This window comes from Catharus ustulatus, chromosome 3, assembly GCF_009819885.2.
Source record: "Catharus ustulatus isolate bCatUst1 chromosome 3, bCatUst1.pri.v2, whole genome shotgun sequence".
NCBI classification, from domain to species: domain Eukaryota; kingdom Metazoa; phylum Chordata; class Aves; order Passeriformes; family Turdidae; genus Catharus; species Catharus ustulatus.
In genome coordinates this window covers 116,449,611-116,467,327 of record NC_046223.1, presented here as the reverse complement: position 1 = coordinate 116,467,327, position 17,717 = coordinate 116,449,611, and the positions used below count along the sequence as shown (strand labels likewise).

The window sequence follows — 17,717 nt, the reverse complement described above, 5'->3', positions numbered from 1 at the left end:
CCAAGCCCTTTACACCTCATTGCACCTGCAATCATCCCTGTGATGCACTGATAATTATGAATGCTCTGCTCTGCATCACAGCTGCCTAGATGGTCTTGCCCAGTAATAATCAATGGCCCTGATGCTTTGGCTGAGGAGATGTGGATGCAATTAAGGCAGAATCAATGTTTGTCCTTGGACTGTGTGGTTTTGCTGTCTGGTTGCTGTTTTTTATGCATAGGACAGACCAAGCTGAACCCTAAACACAGCTTGCCCTCTTCCAAGCACTTTTCAGTCCTTGCCTGGTAAATCACTGCAAACCCCCTTCAAGCCAGGCTTGCTATGGAGATGGTTTTTTATTCCCTGTGTTCCCTATGCTTCCCTGGGGGCTGTGGGAAACCAGAGGTGCTCTGACCTTCACAGCTGACTTGGCACTCTTGGAAGTTCTAAAACATGTGGAATCCCACCTCAAATTGAGGAAGAACTTCTCTATGCTGAGGGTGGCAGAGCACTGGAACAGCTACTCAGGGAGTGTGGGATTCCTTCTCTGGAAACATTCCAAACCCACCTGCATGTGTTCCTGTGCCACCTGCTCTGGAGATGATCTCCAGAAGTCCTCTCCATCCCAAACATCTCTGTGATTCTGTATTATCTTCCTGCCTGATCCAAAAAAAACATCATCAGCTCTCTCTGGCACAGTTGGGGTGGATGACCCTTGCTCCTCCCACCCCATTCCCTGCAGCACCCATTCAGAATTCCTGCTTGCTGACACACAAGGACATCATTTGGTTATTTTTCCTGCAGGTGGTTGGTGAATTGTTGAGCTAATCTCTGCACTGCAATATTTGCTCTCAGATCAGTAACTCAAGATCATTCAATTGGGAGGCAATATTTGCACAGTGCAAAGGCTGACACAGTCACCAGGCTTGGTTATCCTGCTTGTGTAAACATTTGATGCTGTAATTTTCTCATTACCATTAAATTGCTGGTTTTAATTTGCCTCAGAAGCCTCTGTACTTTGAGAAATGGCTGGTTTACAGAGATGTGTGAATTATGCGAGCCCTCTAACAGTGCTCTGGAAAGGAAAACCCAGTCCTGTTGTATCTAAACTGGAAGCTTGCACTGAATTCCTCAATGTGTTTACACTCACAGGATTTTCAGCAAGCTGGGCTAAAAACTCTGCACTAGGGATAGTTCCCACTTTAATAAATAACCTGTCTCTGAATATCATGCTGTAAATAAACATTAGGAGGATTCTTGTGAATTAACAAGGAGTTACAGAAAATAGACATTCAGTGAAACAAGGCTCTTCATGTGCTCCAAGTTCCTCTGCTTCCCAGGGTGTTTTATTTAATATTTGAAATCGAGATTTCTGATTTTAGATTTTCTCATCCTCCCACCATGACCCAAAGAGACCCAAGAACAACACTTTGGTCCTTGTGTGAGTGTGGTAAAGAGACAGGGACCCTCCTAGAGATTTGTTTAATTATGGAGTGGATTAATAGTGTCCATATCCCTCCATTCTTTGGTGTTTTACATGGAATTTGGCTGAGTTCTGTTGCCTGTGTGTATGAAGATGGCTCATCTATACCTGGGATGTGCCCTCCTGACAACAGTGATGTCTTTTCAGTGCCCTCCCTCCAAAAGCACCATTAGATTTAACTAATCCTCCATGTCCTTAATTAAATACTTCTGGAGCAAGGAACCTTACCTTCTGTGCTTTAAAATTGCAGTGATTACTCCCCTGCTGAATAAACCTTTTTTTTTGTGTGTGTGGTTATTTCTTAAATGGCTTTGCTGGTTTTGTTTGGGATTTTTTTTTTGTAAACAGAATTTAAGCTGTTTCTCATGCCATTGTCCAGTTGCAAACTGGCTTGAGACTGACTTGTGCCATGGCCTCTGACCTCCAAAACTGCCCACTCATTTTTTTCCTGAGCTAATCAGCTCGATGAACTATTTACAGTTGGCTTTTGGGTCTTCTCACTGCTTCTGTGGCTGCCCCTGTCTGAGTAATTAATGATGCTGTGGCTTGTTTATGGTCTTGAGTTACTAATGCTCTTGGCTGAAAATGCATTTTTACCTCTGGGACAAGCCAGTTTCCTGGTTCTAGTCCCACCTCACCAGCCCAGGTCAATTTTTTGTGTGTAAACAGATTTATCCTCTAATAGTTTGGGAGAGACTAGAGTCATTCATCAGTCCCATAGAGAACATGCCCAGCCAAATTCTTCCCTTCTTGTGCTTGTGCAGCTCAGAAAGTCAGAAAGGTTTCTGCAGGACAGCTGAAATTAAAAAAAAAAAAAAAAAAAAGGGAAAAATAATCAAATAATCCTTTCTTTTTAACGCAGGGTACAAGCAGTCTCAGTTAAAAATAAAGATATTGGATAGACATCACATGTCCAGCTATGAACCCAGCCCTGATCATTGCTGTATCAATGTTTCTGGGAGTAATTAAAGAGGGCTCTGGTGGGGTAATCCCACCTGCATTTTAAAGCTGGAGTAGGGGATAAAGAGAAGTTACACAGCAGCAGATGATGCAGACAGTGATAAAAATATCACTCTGCATTTCCATAGCCTTGGAAATGGTTTGTTGGGTTATGTTCCAGACTTGTTCTGTCCCAGGCAGTCATGGCAAGGATGCTAAATCATAATTTAAAACTGAGCTTGGTCTCCCAGTCTCTCTGGAAACCTGCTCCAGTCTCTCCATGCAGGTGTATTCAGAAACATTCTGTTCCTTTCCATCCTTGGTTTATTCATAGCTACAATTCCTTCCAGTCTTCTTGGGGATAATGTTGTCTTTTGGCATAAATGATTAATTTTTTCACAGTGTATGGTTCTCTAGAAATCTTGCATTCTCCTGCTTTTTTTTTGTTTGTTTAGTTAAGTTTGGTTGGTTGGTTTTGTTGTTTGTTTTTGTTCTGGTGCTGTTATTTGTTTGTTTGTTTGTTTTTTGAATGTGTCTAAGGCTACTTAGTGATTTGTGGCTCGACACAACAATCTCTGCCATTTTTGGAAACATTTATTTCAGAAAACAGAAGAAGATGGTCCCATTATCTCTCTACCTTTGTTGCCCAGTTTGGTTACCCATGGATGGGATTTTTGGGGTGTCCTGAGCAGGGCCAGGAGTTGGATCAATGATCCTTGTGGGACCCTTCCAAATCTGCATATTCCATGATTCTATGAAATAGAAATGATAAAGGTGAATGTGGTGCTTTCACTGAGAGGGTGGAATTAATTTTCCATTTCAAACTTTTCCAGGAGTCCTTCTTTCTCTATTTCTTTCTTCTCCCTCACATCCAGCTTGGAAATGCCTCAATCAATACCAAATTTGGAACAATGTAGTGATGTGCACATGAATAAAAGTCCTTTATGGTGTTGTTGAACACACTGTAGGATCCACTAGACTCCTTTGGCACTCTGATTTCCTAAGAAACTCAGTACAGGCCACTTAAATATTTGAAGGCAGCTTCTCTGGAATTGCTGGATGGTCAAATAAATTCTACTAATTTCTTCTTGGAAGTCAAAATCCATATATTTGTTTACAAAATGAGGCATTGTGCTTTGCTCTTAGTAGAGAGAATTATTTTTTTCCCAGCTTTATACTTGTTTTTGCACAGTATAAGATATTGTCTCTTCTCTTTGGGATGGCCCCATTCCATCTTTCCCACAAAATGCCTTCATTCTCTCAGTGAGCAAAGTTCTTATACACTGCAGGGAATGAAAAGACAATTGCAAAAGTCCTCTGGTTTTGGTTTATATAGAAAAAGCACTTTAACACTGAGTGGGGAAGTGCAGGCAGAGGCTGCTCTTAAAGAACAGGATGAATGAGAATCCTGTCATTGTCTTGGGGATGCTGTTATACAGGGGAAGACCTCCCCATTGAAATTCCACAGCTTTACACTCGTGGCGAGTATTTTTCAGTTAATTTGGCAAAGGGTTAGAGGTGTGACAAGCAGGAGTGGCAGGGAATGATGCCAAGAGACAGGTTCAGCCTCTTTGGGCACTGGGAAGCATTTTGCTTGTTAATTCTACTGACTGTAGCAAATAACTTGCATTTGCATCCCTTTCAAGTATGTGTAGGAGGGAGGAGCCTGCACCAATTTGTCTGGTTTAATTATAGATGTTCTACCCACCTTCCTAATTGCTCCTTCATTAAGAAGTAGCTTGTTTCTTTTTCTTTTTTTTTTTTTTTTCCCTAGGAGCTAAAGATAATCAACTTTTGTTTGTTTCTGTAAATATTTTTTTTTTCTGCCCTTGAGGAGATAATTATTTCTATTGTTGCATGAAGATGGTGGCCAATACAGGAGGAATAATTAGAGCAGATGGCTGAAAATACTTCCCTTGTAAAAGACATCTAGTATAATAAAATACCTCCCCTCCTCTTTTGTCTCCTTCAAATACACGTTTTCCCTTCCTTCAGGTGGATGGGAGTTGGGTGAGGGGGTGTAAATCTTTTCCTGATGTATTAAACTGAGGAGCTGTTCAGAGTTCACAGCCTGCAAAGTGAGCTCCCTGTATCCATCACTGAAATTAAAGTGTTTTCAGCTGTGGTGTGGAGTCCTGGGTGTGTGGCGTGGGGAAATCTGCCTGCACTCCATCACTTGGCACGTGAACCTGGTCTCTGGTGGTGGCTGAGCACAGCAACACTTGCTCTCTGTGCTCCCTGCTCAGATGGCAATGTCAGCACCAAGGAAAGGCTGCTCTCCTGGGTGGCAATCTGCAGGGTGGGCAGCATTCCCAACCTCTGTCTGTTCATGGATGTGCCCTCTGGGACAGGGAAAACTTGCTGCTAGGGACTGCAGGAGTCACAGCTGCTCCATGTGCTGTCAGCTGGGGCTGGGGAAAGGAGGAAGCTGGGATGGACTTGGTGGGAAAACCCTCAGGATTTCAGGATTCTCAGCTGGAACCCACAGCCTGGAGTCATGGAATGGTTTGGGTTGGGAGTGGCATCAAAGAAAATATTATTTCAAACCCCCTGCCATGGACAGGGACACCTTCCACTATCCCAGGCTGCTCCAAGCCTTGTCCAGCCTGGCCTTGGACACTTCCAGGGATCCAGCCACAGCTCCTCTGGGCACCCTGTGCCAGGCCTCACAGTAAAGAATTTCTCCTTAAAATCTAGGGCAGAAGGGAGAATAATGAGCACAGCAGGAAGCAGGGTCTGTGTTTAACTACATCACTGCATCTCAGTTTTGTTTTAAAATTTACAGCAATTTCACAACTATAAGGCGCACCCTTTGGACTAAAATTTTGGTCCGAACCTGGAAGTGCGCCTTATGGTCGTGAAATTACTGTATTTTCTGATGAGAGGATGAAAGCTCTTATCTTTGTGCCTCTTTCTGTTGTTGCATTCCTTTTTTGGGACTTCACTCTAAACAAACCTCACTTAACTAAAGAAATTGTAAAGTTATCCCAAAGTGTGATCAAATGATCTGTTCTGTGTCTAAAGAGGAGTTTCTCAAACCTCTAAAGTCCAAACATTCAATTTTGGTATCCTTCCCATCTGTGAATTGTTTACCAGCCTGGGTGGGAATGCAAGTTTTTCACTGTTATTTATTCAGTTGTTGCAGTCACTGCTGCTGTTTCTGAGCCCTGGTAGTCACAGGTACAAGCTGACAAACTGATCCTGAGAGATTGTGTCCCCAAAGGCTGACAGAAAGGCAACCCCAGCCTGGCTGACAACAGCAGCAGCTAAAAAACATAAAATGGAAAGAAATCTGCCTGGAAAATGAAAAAAAGAAGGTGCAGTAGGAAAGGGGATAAGGTGGTGAATTGCAAAGAGATGGTGTGTCTTTTATTGTATGCTACAAAAATGTTATTTTTCTTTTTGTGCTGGTAAAACCACTACATGAAATTGGTGTTTCTGCCTGGTTGAATCAAAACCACAACTCTTTTACATATATTTTTTTTTTTAAGATATGATTGGGAAGGAGTTGATACCCCCCCCTAAAATTAACCTGTATTGTAACAAGCCATGGGCCTGGTACACGAGGTTTGGGCTTGATATGAATTGTGCATAGAAAGAATCTCAGAATATTCTGAGTTGGAAGGGACCTGCAGGGATAATTGAGTACAACTCCTGGCTCTCACAGAACACCTCAAAAATCCCATCATGTGCCTGAGAGCTTTGTCCAAATGCTTCTGAGCTCCATCCACCTTGGGGCTCTGATCTGGAGAGTCTGTTCCAGTGCCCAAATTCCCTCTGGGTAAAAAACCTTGCCCTAGAAAATAAAATTTGATGTGGGCATGGCACATTCCAAATGGATGTCAGAGCTGGAAAGCACTTGCAGGACTCTGCTCACTGAATTTTCAGGTTAGATCCTTCCCAGCCCCTTCTGCTCTTTGGTGCCCCAGGAAGAACAACTGGGTTTTCTTAGGGATTCCCAGTGCTGGTGATTTCCCACCCACAGGAGGTTTCTGCCCATGTTTTGCAGGTTTGGCTCCCTGCTGGGTTAATGCCATCTGCTGTGCTGGCTTCTAAATGTGAAATATTGCCAGAGTGGGTTTTCTGTGGATGTGTGATGTGAAGGCACACCCTGCAACACTTTGGGGTTATAATTGTTTATTTAACTCATTGCATAGTATAAAATATACAAGCAGAAGAGACTCCTGCCTGGATTTATCTACTGATTATCACAGACCTTTCAGGATTGCAGCATCTCTGTTGTCTTCCTTCTCCTGTTGAAATTGGCCACGTTCACTTGTGAGCTCTGACAGTGGCACAGATGGCTGCAGAGATGTTATGAGATGTCTCACGAGCTCTGTTTCCTCCAAATCATCTTCCCAGCTCTGGTACACACTGCAGCCACTTCACAGCTCAGACTTTGTTTCATGCCAGCTCCTCTTTGGCCCATCCTGACTTCCCAGCTCCCTACAATTTTTCCTGAAGCTGGAAAAAGCACAGGAGGGAAATGGCCAGCACCAGTGGTGGACACAGAGCTTTCCTTGGCTCTGCAGGTCCCTCCTGGTTCATTCCACAAGCACACGTGGGGTGGGCACAGCCACAGCCCTGGCTTGCTGAGAAATATTTCAGTTAAACACCAGAGGTCAAACACAGGGTGCCAGGCAGGGGAAAAATAATAGGAAAAAAAAAAAAGAGTTTTTCTGGGCTGAAAAAATATAGTGAGAGGGATGTTGTGACTCTGTGACCTGTCCTGCTTAATGAGAGATGTGCAATTAGTTTGTGTATTAGCTCATGTTATTTTACCATGGGCTGCTCAAACAGAACTGGATATAAACACCACCACCCTTCAGCAAAGGAACTTAAAAATTCTGTTGCAGCTGGAGATTGCACTGTGCTTTTTTTCTCCAGAAATCAGGAAGGATAATCATACAGGATTCACAAAGTTGAGGAAAACTCTCCTGGTGGTTCAGGGCAGGTGTCCATTCACTAAACTTGCATTAGAGCACACCCTCTTCTCTCAAAGATCTTAAGGAGGTGCTCTTTCATCTTAGGGAAGGGTGCAGGACTGCAGGAGAAGAGTCACCAAACAAAATTGTTTGATGTCTTTTCTCAATCCCTACAGAGCTGCCTTCCCTCAAATCCCCCTGTACATTCCTCTGTGCTGTGGTAATTTAAAGTATATTCCTTGAGCAAGCCCCCTTCTCTCCTCCTAAAACAGATTCTTTGGATTTATTCTCTCTGTGGTAATGTTTTTGTGTTATTAGCTGATGTTCATCTGTTTAATTTTATTTATAAAGAAGAAAAAATGCAAATCAGAAATCACTTGAAAGACACACGGGTGGGACTCATGACAGTGGACTAAGCCAGGCATTTTCTTGCTGGAAACTTTCAGATATGGACTGGGTGGAAAAATAGCGGATTTTGTGACCTTGATTATACTAATTTTCTCCCTCTGTGAGGGTGAGGAGGCTCTGGCACAGGGTGCCCAGAGAAGCTGTGGTTGCTCCATCCCTGGAAGTGTCCAAGGCCAGGTTGGACAGGGCTTGGAGCAGCCTGGGACAGTGGAAGGTGTCTCTGCCCATGGCAGGGGGTGGAACAAACTGATCTTTAAAGTCTCAACCCAACCCAATCTGTGATTCCACTGTCATGTACAAACACTGAGATTTCTGTGCCAAATGGTGTTGGTAGAACTGAACAGATACTGAGCCCTCTAAGAGGTGACAGCAGAAACCAGTGAAGCTCAAACACCGATTTTAGGTAGACACAAGCTTAAGTGAGGCTTAACTTTTCTAGTTAGAAATCCCTAGCTGCCATCTTAAAAGAAAAAAAATAAATGTCAAGTTCAGAAGAGGAATTTATTCTTCTTAACTCTTGCAGGGCTTCTATGAACAGCTCACTGAGTGCTAGCAGGAAGGTCTGGTACACCCCTTACATTAGAGCTGGAAGGTTCTGAATGATTTCAGAGGGTCAGAGTGATGTCAGAGCGACTTAAAGACATTCAGCAAAACCTCTGCACCAAATGTTCCTGTGGATCCCACCATTTCACAGCTGCCTCCTCCACTGCTGTGCTGGTGGCATTGGCAGCATTTGTGCCAGACTGGAATTTATGGAATTAGCAATTTTATGCTACAGTTGGCCTGATAAGCAGTGTACACTATTTTTATGAATTGTCTCCTCCTCTGAGATAAAAACAAGTTTAATTAACTGTTTTTCAGTGGATCTGTTGTGTATTTTATACAATCTGCTTCACAGCATTTTCAATGAAGAGTAATTCAGAGCCTCTCTGGAAAGATAATGGGTAAAGGCCTTTATCCTTTCAGCTGGGAATTTGTCCTAAACCTCTGAACTATATAAATATATGTTTACAACCAATGAAAACCAAACTTGTCCTACTACACTTAGCAACTATGCAGTAATTTTACTTCAGTTATGATGAAGTGGTTCACTCCCTCTGACACCAGAGTTTTAGCTCCCAAGAATTTTTCACTGCCTGTGTGTTAATGCAGTCCCAGGCTTCATTCTGAACTGAACCAAGTTAATTCCCTTTGTAGAGAAACCACAGAATGGATTGTAGAAAATCCCAGCATCCAGCCAGGGTGGATATCAGCCAGTTGCATCATTTAGCCTGGGAGCCATCACTCATTCCCTGGTGTAAATAATTAGAATTGTAGAATGACAGAGTGTTTTGGGTTGGAAATGCCTTAAAGCTCATCTGAAGGTCCATGGGCAGGGACCAGGTTGCTCAGGTTGGGAGATATCCTATAAAACATCAGGCATGTAAAGCTAAACCTGAAAACAGAAAGAGAATAATGATCATAACACCCCCATTATTGATTCACCTCAACTGCAACTCCCGAGCAAAAGCTTTAATGCACTCAATGTGCTCCATTTGGAAATGGAGTAACTGTTTTGCTTTTGTTGAGGTTATTCTTTCCACTGCTGTTTTGGATTAGCCCAGTGAGGACCACAAATATTTCCATGCCTGGTTTCCCTCCCCCACCACCTCAGATGAGCTGAGGATGTTCTTGCTGGCTCACATATCAGACCAAATAATATGTTTTGGATGCACACGTGTCCAGGCAAAAATATTCACATTTTCTTCAAGAAATTCACCATCAGAGCCCTCAATAACCTGGTCTGGTGGGAGGTGTCCTGCCCATGGCAGGGGGACTGGAAGGAAATGACCTCTGAGGTTTTTCCAACCCAAACAATTCTGGGATTCTATAAAACCCTCACTGCAAAGTGCATGCTTGAAGTTTAGAGGTGAGGAGGAACCTTTAAACTCAGGAGTTATTTTACCATTGCACATCATGAGTCAGTCTATTAGCAGTTTTCAAGTTCAATGCTTTATTTGGAACTGCTGGGCTCACCCTCAAAGCAGAGGCAATAATAACACTGGATAAGCTGAGAAAGCTGAAAAGGTATTTGAGAGGAGGAATGTCTGTCTAAATGAGGATGAGCAGCAGGAAAAAAAACCCAAAAAAATCCATCTAACACAAAACACTGCCCATCCAGCAGGATGTTTTAATTCTAAGCTCTCCAGGCTATTTTTATGACATTGCCAGGAAACAACAGTGCAGTTCTGCTTCTCGGGAGGCAGAGAGAGACACACACCAGGAAACCTGCAGCAAACTCCTCATTCCCCGGAGCAGAACAAGACAAGGGGCAACCCCAGGTGGTGTCAGGAATTCCTGAAGTTCAAGAACCTCCCCAGTGCCAATATCCATCTATTCCTTTGCTTTATGTAGGGTTCTTCTGGAATCACAATGCCACATGAAGTCACAGCTTTGGCATCTCCCCTTTTCTCTGAGCAAACTTCTTGCAAGGGGGAAGGAGCAGATTTGAACTTGTCTGCATCTTTGTGTTCGCAGCTTGCCCTGCAGTGGTGTGGCCGGTGGGACCAGGACTCCAGCTGGCCTGCTGGCCACCAGCCGCGAGATGGCGACAATGTCACGATAGAAGGTGGCCGGACCCTGCTGCTGGGGACCACCACGAGCATCCTCAACCTGCTGCGACTCCGAGGTCTGCAGGGCAGGGGTTGGCTGATCTTCCTCCTCCAGGGATGGGGTTTTCCGTCTGTGCTTCCATTCCCCAGCTCCAGCAGCAGAGGGGATGCCTGGTGGTGCAGGCTGAGCCTGCTCTCAGGGCAGTGATGGGGAACAAGGCAAGAATTTAAATGTTCTGTGTGCAGAATGAATTGTTTATGCTGTTTGAGGCATAATGGTAATATAAGTGAAAAGGCCTTTACCCTCTTTTTTCTTTCCCCAATATACCAGAATTGCTGCTGTTCTGAGCAGTGTTTGATAAGGGCACTGCTGATAACAAAAATCTAATTTGTTCTTTTGGTGTCTTTGAGACAGATGTGTCACAAACACCTTTACAAAATTACTGATGTTATAGAATTGCAGGTCACAACCCTCAAATGCAAGAAATAACCCCGAATCCTAGAGCAAAACTGATGGGCAGTAATTAAATAACTGAGCACAGTTATGATGGGAAACCCTGGATTTGCTGGGTTTACATACCTGTACACAGACCCAGAATAAATGTGAGACAAGCAGATCTCTGTGGGTGTCAAATAAGAATTTAAAGGACCTGTAATTCCATGCCAGAAATATTCTCTCCTGGAAGTTAGATCCTGGTTGTGGAAACTGCTGTACACATGCCTGGCATTTAGGGAATGAGTTGTGCTGGTGAAATTGCTTGCTCAAAGTTAAACTTCTGCTAAAATAGAGCAGGAATTTTTATATGTTTAAAGACTAGGATCATTGCTGGTAAAATTGCTTTTATACTAAAATGATATTAAAAGTTTTTCTTTGAGGTGATGGTGAAACTCATGCATTTGACAATTATATTTTATTTTAAATTTGAATGATAATTCGATAAAAAGGTTTGCAAGTTTATCCCTATCATGAGAACATTTCCAAAACTGATTCAAATTGCTCAGTCTAGGCTCAGAGGTTTTCAAGAATTGCTACATCAGACATCATTCCCATTTAAAAACAAAACTAAAAATCAACTGGGATTTTGTGATTAAAAAAAAGCAAAACACTTTGGTACAATTCTTTTCCCCACTGAAAATTCCAAATCTGTGATTCAAGATTCTTCTAAACCTCATTGTGACTATGCCACACTCTAGAGGAGACAGGTCAGAACACCAGATTTCTTTTGGCTGCAAATCTGGATGAAGATTTTGGGGCTCAGGCACTGACTTTGTGAAGAATTGGGGCAAAATACTGGAGCAGAATCCCTCTGAATTTTGGACCTTTCAAAGGCTCATTGATCTATGAGTCAGTCCTTCTGAAGCTAGCAGAGCTCTGATTGAATTTAATGAAGTCTGGAGTAGAATCTTTATGACTTTGGCTCATCTGACATTCAAATCCCTCTTTGTTTTCCAAGAAACCTGGTTTATAATGTCAATTCAGTTAGAAAAGCAGCATTAGAATATTCTAGATGTGATTATATTCTCCAGAGTTATGTACCAAACAGAGGAACCAAACATTTTGGAAACAATAACCTTCATGGGAATTGTTTATCTGAGTTTTGTGAGGTTGCCTGTTGCACCCACTCCCAGCTGCATGGGTCCTCTGGTGTGTAGCCTGGGTTAGATTTGGAATCAAGACATGCTGAGGACTGCTCTGAAATGAGGCTGAGATTTATCTTTCCTCACCTCCCTTTTTTTTTAAGCTGTCCAGCTCAGGGGAGTTGTTTAGGCTCCTGTATTGATAGAAACACACATCACCAAAGACCTGTTCATCTTAGGAATTACAGACACCCATCTCAGTCTGAATCACAGCTGATTCCTCAGAGCAGCAACTCCCAACTCTGAGCACATCAAATAATCAACCACTTTCCCCAGGTCAAGATGGGCCTGGCAGTAAACCCTTAACCCCTAAGGTAGGTGTAAATATGTGCTTTGATTGAAACATCCCATTGCTATTCTACCTGGAGAGATTTTCTTAGCTGGAGCTGGAGAATGGGATTAAATTGTAGCTCTGCTCCCTTTGGCTTTCATGACTCAGCATCAGGCTGGCTGTGCACTCTTGAGCTGAAAATACAAGGGTTTGTGGATGGAAAAATGCTGTAATGCTGTGGAATCCACTGCTGCTACACTGCTCATTTTCTGGTGCTCTATCCAACAAACCCAGCACATGTTTACAGCCCCATTTCTTGAAATTCCCCTTTTTTTAAGGCACCATGGGGATTTTGAAAACTGCCCCTCTGTTGTCTCCTTGTGATGATTTCAACATTGCAGGAATTATTTAAAGAGTGTTGGAACAAGGGCATCAACTTCACCTGCAGCTTTAAACTGACCCTTCTTAGGTTGTATTAACATACAGCCCCAAACATATGGTGGTTCTGGGAATGCCCAGGGAATGTCTGGGCAGAAGATTTGGAGGTCAAAACAATAGAAAAATGGGATTAGAAAAATCAGTGCCACAAGGGCTCAGCAGTTTCTCCCTCCTCCTCAACAAGCAGAGCATGAACATGTGAATATTGAGAGTGGAAAGTTTAATAGTCAGGCTGTGAAATGGCTCAGACAAGACTGATTGGGGAAGAGATACAAGATAGACAGACTGCAGATAATTCTGTATGTTCAGCAGATTGCAGTTATTGTTGTAATCCTGGCATCACAAGTATGGAAATATTTATGATAACCCAGGACAGATGGAAATTTTCTTAGCACAGGGCTTACACTGGAGGAACTTGGTGTTTGATGGGTTGATACCTCAGACATGTGTTGTTGCCTTTGAAATTATGGTGGTCTAGGGAGGTCTGGAGAACAAAAAAAAAAAAAAAAAAGAAAAGAATAAAAAGCTGTCTAGTCTTTCAGGAGTTCCTTGGAGATGAATTTTGAGGTAGCCACTCTTGCAGATATAAGAGAGAAGATTGCTTTGATCCTTGTGCTGGAAAAGATTCATTTTCACTTAAAGAATCATTTAGACTGGAAAAGATTTCCAAGATCCTGGAGTCTGAGACTTGACCAAACACCACCATGTCAATTAGACCAGAGCACTGAGTGGCACGTACAACTTTTCTTTGATTCTGTGAATATTTTGAATTTCTTGTAATCCACTCTTTGATCAGACTTTGGCCAGAATGGTTCCTGTGAGTAAATCCAGGAGTAGGGAAAACACAGATATTGATTTTGCTCGTCTTTGCCTCCTCTTTGATGCTATCAGCAACAAGCATCAAATATTCACTGATACACCGACTTCAATAGCTGTCAAATAAACTGTGCTTCAGTCACTGCTGATAAAGATTGGGTTTTAATTCACTGAAAGAAGGAAAAAAGTGTTTTCTTCTCTGTGGCATCAACCAGTCCTTAAACTCATTTTAAAATCCCTTGTCAGTAGGCACAGTTGGAACCTGTTCCTGTCATGGTGTTTTCTGTGCCATTTTGATCAATCCATGTGGGATATGGATTGTGATACCTTTTTTTTTTTTTTTTTTTTTTTTTTTGCAGGCAGTTTCCAGTTCATATTTTCTTTTTTTAATCAGGCAGAGACATTACAATTAAAATACCGTAAAAGCGATTCTGGCAGTATTGCAATAAGCATGTTTTTTAATTAAAGAAAGAACATGGGATGTACAAATAGTACCAGCTAATGGGAAATTTCATCCAATGTATTTTTTAATTGAGATTTAAAAGGAAGAAAAGTCTGCTCTATTTCTCTGTCACTGTGTGATATTTTCCTACATTGTTACGGTGAGCCTTCAATAATTAGTCTCAGAGCTTTAGAATCCTCTCTGTTTTCATGAAAAACTGTGAAAGACATCCGCTCTTTATTTTTCAGTGTATTTTTCTGCAGGGATTTAGTGTTATCCAATGGAGTGCAACTCACAGATGTGGACATTGCTGGAGGAAGGGTTTTCAGGCCCTGAATCTGGAGCAGTTTAAGGTGTGGGTCTTTTCAGATCCTGCCCCAGCTGCAAGCCCTCGTTCAAGTTTGGGTGTGGACTGCAGGTTTCCTTTGCCACCGTTTCATGTGGATGTATGTTGGATTCCCAGGACTCTCACTTGCCAATTACAGTAATTTCACCATTATAAGCCGCACCATTTTGACTAAAATTTTGGTCCAAAACCAAAGTGCGGCTTATAATCAGGTGCAGCTTATATATGGACAAAGAAGGAAAAGTTGCTGTTTTAGTTTGGAGGACAGGTGTCTGCTGAGAAAGGCAGGAGCTTCTCTTTGAAATGGAGAATGGAAACCCCCTCCCTCCAAATTATTATAATTTTGAAAACAAGGGGCTCTCAGGCAAAGATATGGGAATTAGGAATAACAGTTCTTTACTAGGGAAATTAAAATAGAAATACAGCACTACAAAGAAACAAACCCCAAACCCTGACACAGTCAGAGTACAACCTGACACCCGTCAGGCAGGGTGTTGGCAGCAGTCCCATTCCATGGTGGCTGCATCCTCCTGCAGTGACAGATGTGGCTCAGTTGGAGCAGTGCTCCTGTACAAGGTGCAGTTTCCCTCCACAGCTCCAGTGGGGATGTGGAGAAATCCGGTTTTCCTCTGGAGTCCAGTGGAGAAAGGGGCTCCCTTAGTGTCCCAAACCCTCTGTTTTTATCTTGGTAAGAAATGTTGGGCTCTTCCCCCTGGCTGGAGCAACTCCCAATGGGATGCAGTAATTTTATCAGTGCCACAGTGGGACTCAATGGCCATGAGCAGAAAATGACTGGCTGGAGGAAGGATGGGCTGTGAAAAGATAAAGAACAATGCCCTGCCTGGTTTCAATGGATGGCCCATTAGCAGAATATCTCCCAGGGAGATCAGGATCACTGCCCCACCCTCAACAGATGGTGATAGAACAGATACCTTTTATCACACTCTGTATTGTAACGTGCGGCTTATAATCAGGTGCGGCTTATAATCGTGAAATTACTGTAAATTGATTTGCCGCAACTTCAGCAGCTCTTGAGACACCTGTGGGACATTTCCCTGTGAGGAGATGTGTGGGAGCTAATCCTGGCCAAGGAACTGAACACAGCTTTGGCAGAGACCCCAGGCTGCACCATCTCTGTCCTCTAATCACTGCCATGGAAGGAGGGAAGCACAGAATGCTTTGAGTTGGAATGGACCCTAAATCTCATCTCATACCTTCCCCTGCCATGGACAGGACACCTTCCACCATCCCAGGCTGCTCCAAGCCCCATCCAGCCTGGCCTTGGACACTTCCAGGGATCCAGGGGCAGTCACAGCTTCTCTGGGCACCCTGTGCCTCTACCCTCATAGGGAAGAACTTCCACCCAATATCCCATCTAAACCCACCCTCCTTCAGCTTAAGACCATTTATTCTTGTCCTGTCCCTCCATCCCTTGTCCCCAGTCCCTCTCCAGCTCTCCTGGAGCCCCTTTAGGCTCTGGAAGGGGCTCTGAGCTCTCCCTGGAAGACACCCTGGACACCTCTTCCCCACCAAGTCAGCTCTCCTCTTCCAAATCCACCCAGGTGTTGCTAAGTATCTCACAGGCCCCTTAAGAGCTGAAGAAATAGAAATATTTCTTTGAAGGAGATACATCTCTGGCAGCATCTCCTGGGAAGCTGAATTGGAATTGCCTTTTGCTTGTCTCCTGAGTTCTATGGGAAGAGCCTGCTCAGTTTCCAAGGGAGCACGTGCCATCTGAACAGATGGCTGTGAGCACAGCAAGCCAAAAAAACAAAGGCTTGTCAGGCTGGGGAGATGAATTCTGTCTGAGAGTAGTGAAGCAGCTGCTGATTCCTCTCCCAGGGACAGATTAAGGCCTCCATCCAACAAAGTGCTGGAATACAAGCTTAACTTTTGAACATCTTAGTGATGTCCTGGTGGAAATACATCGACATTTGAATTCAGAGCTAATCTGGGATCTGGACCTGTGTGCTATGAACATGGAGGAACATTTTGAGGGAGGTGCAGGATGAATTTTGGACTCTTGGTTTGAGCATCCTTTTGGATGGGGCCAATATAACAAAATTCCCCTTTGCATCTTGTTCAGCCATGATCCAAGCTGCAAACAACTTTCATGGCTCATTGGGATGTCCTGTGAGTGTGTCAACAGGGTGTAGGTGACAGATCCACGAAATAATTAATTGTCTGTTCTAAAGATTATGAACTTTGTATTCTTCTTTCTGTAAACAGCAAGATTTTAGTTGTTTTGTATTTTATTTTTTTCCTGCTTGGAGGCCCTACCAGGCACATCCTTGGAGCAGGAGAATGAGCAGTAAGGGGGCTACCAGCACTAAAACCTTGTGGTTATACAGGATCAAGCAAAGCTATTCTAGTTCTGGCAGTGACATCCTGCTGCTGGCCAGGCATAGAACTTCTGAGCCTGTCTCTTGGGGAATTCTGTGCCTCTGTGGTGTGAAACACCACTGAGAGGAGCTGGTAAGGGCAAGCTGAGGGCTGTGGGGCTGAGCTGTTCCTGCTCATGGGGCAGCCAGAGCAGATCTCCCCTGCACTGTGGTGGGAAGAGGCAATCCAGCTGAGGGGATGAGATTTCAGCCTGCAAATCCTCTTCCATGCAGAGGAAGTTTCCTGCTAGTTGAAGGTTATGACACAATAGGGATATCTAAGACTATTTTGTTTATGCTCTTCCACCACTTGATTATTTAAAGAAAATGTCTTGAGATTATCCAGCACTCTTTTTGTAGTTTGGTGGCTTCAAAACTGTATTCAACTTTACATAAGGAATTAGAATTAAATCAAATTTGAAGTGGGACTGAATATCTGAAGTTGAACTAAATAGAAATATGTTATTTTTATCCCAGCTCCCTAATGAAATTTTCATTAGGAAAAATATCTTATATTGTCAGTGAATGCAAAGTGTGGCCTCAAAAGGTGATAACATAAAATGTCTGCATGCAAAAGTATACTCTGGAATGGGGATTTTGCTTTCCTCCAATTTCAAGAAATCTCTAAAGCAGTCTATACCATGACCTAAATGAAAGATATTAACATTTTTTTATTTATTCTGAGAATATCTCTTTTAGAATTTTTTTTTTTAATTTAAAATGAGGTTTTTGAGGAGGGCTATAAACTGATATGTCTGCAAGTGTGAATCTTCTTGACAGAGGCAAGGAGAAACAATTCCCCACACCAGTCTATCTTCTACTTCACTTTTTTTTTTTTTTTTTTTTTTTTAAGAGGTGCACAATGCAGGCTCTTTTCATAGTTAATGTTTGGGATACCTGGGCATTGCATGAGTCAGTCCAGGACACCTGACAGAGGGAATTGTTAATACATTCCTTTTCCAAATCCTTTACTTTTGAGCATGTCCTCCACCATTTCCCAGGGACTTCAGGAGGCAAATCTCTTTTCACAAAACCAGGGTGTTGTAATTATTCTTTCAGC

At 43.0% G+C, this 17,717-nt stretch overlaps 1 protein-coding gene across 1 annotated transcript in view; it reads left to right on the top strand.

Annotated features, from left to right (window-relative positions):
* Window positions 1–17,717, top strand: part of PKHD1 (PKHD1 ciliary IPT domain containing fibrocystin/polyductin) — a 236,715-nt gene that overhangs the window by 66,358 nt on the left and 152,640 nt on the right. The window contains exon 36 of the mRNA XM_042779098.1: window positions 10,252–10,402. Within this exon, the coding sequence (XP_042635032.1) occupies window positions 10,252–10,402 (151 nt within the window). The remainder of the gene's footprint in view (window positions 1–10,251; window positions 10,403–17,717) is intronic.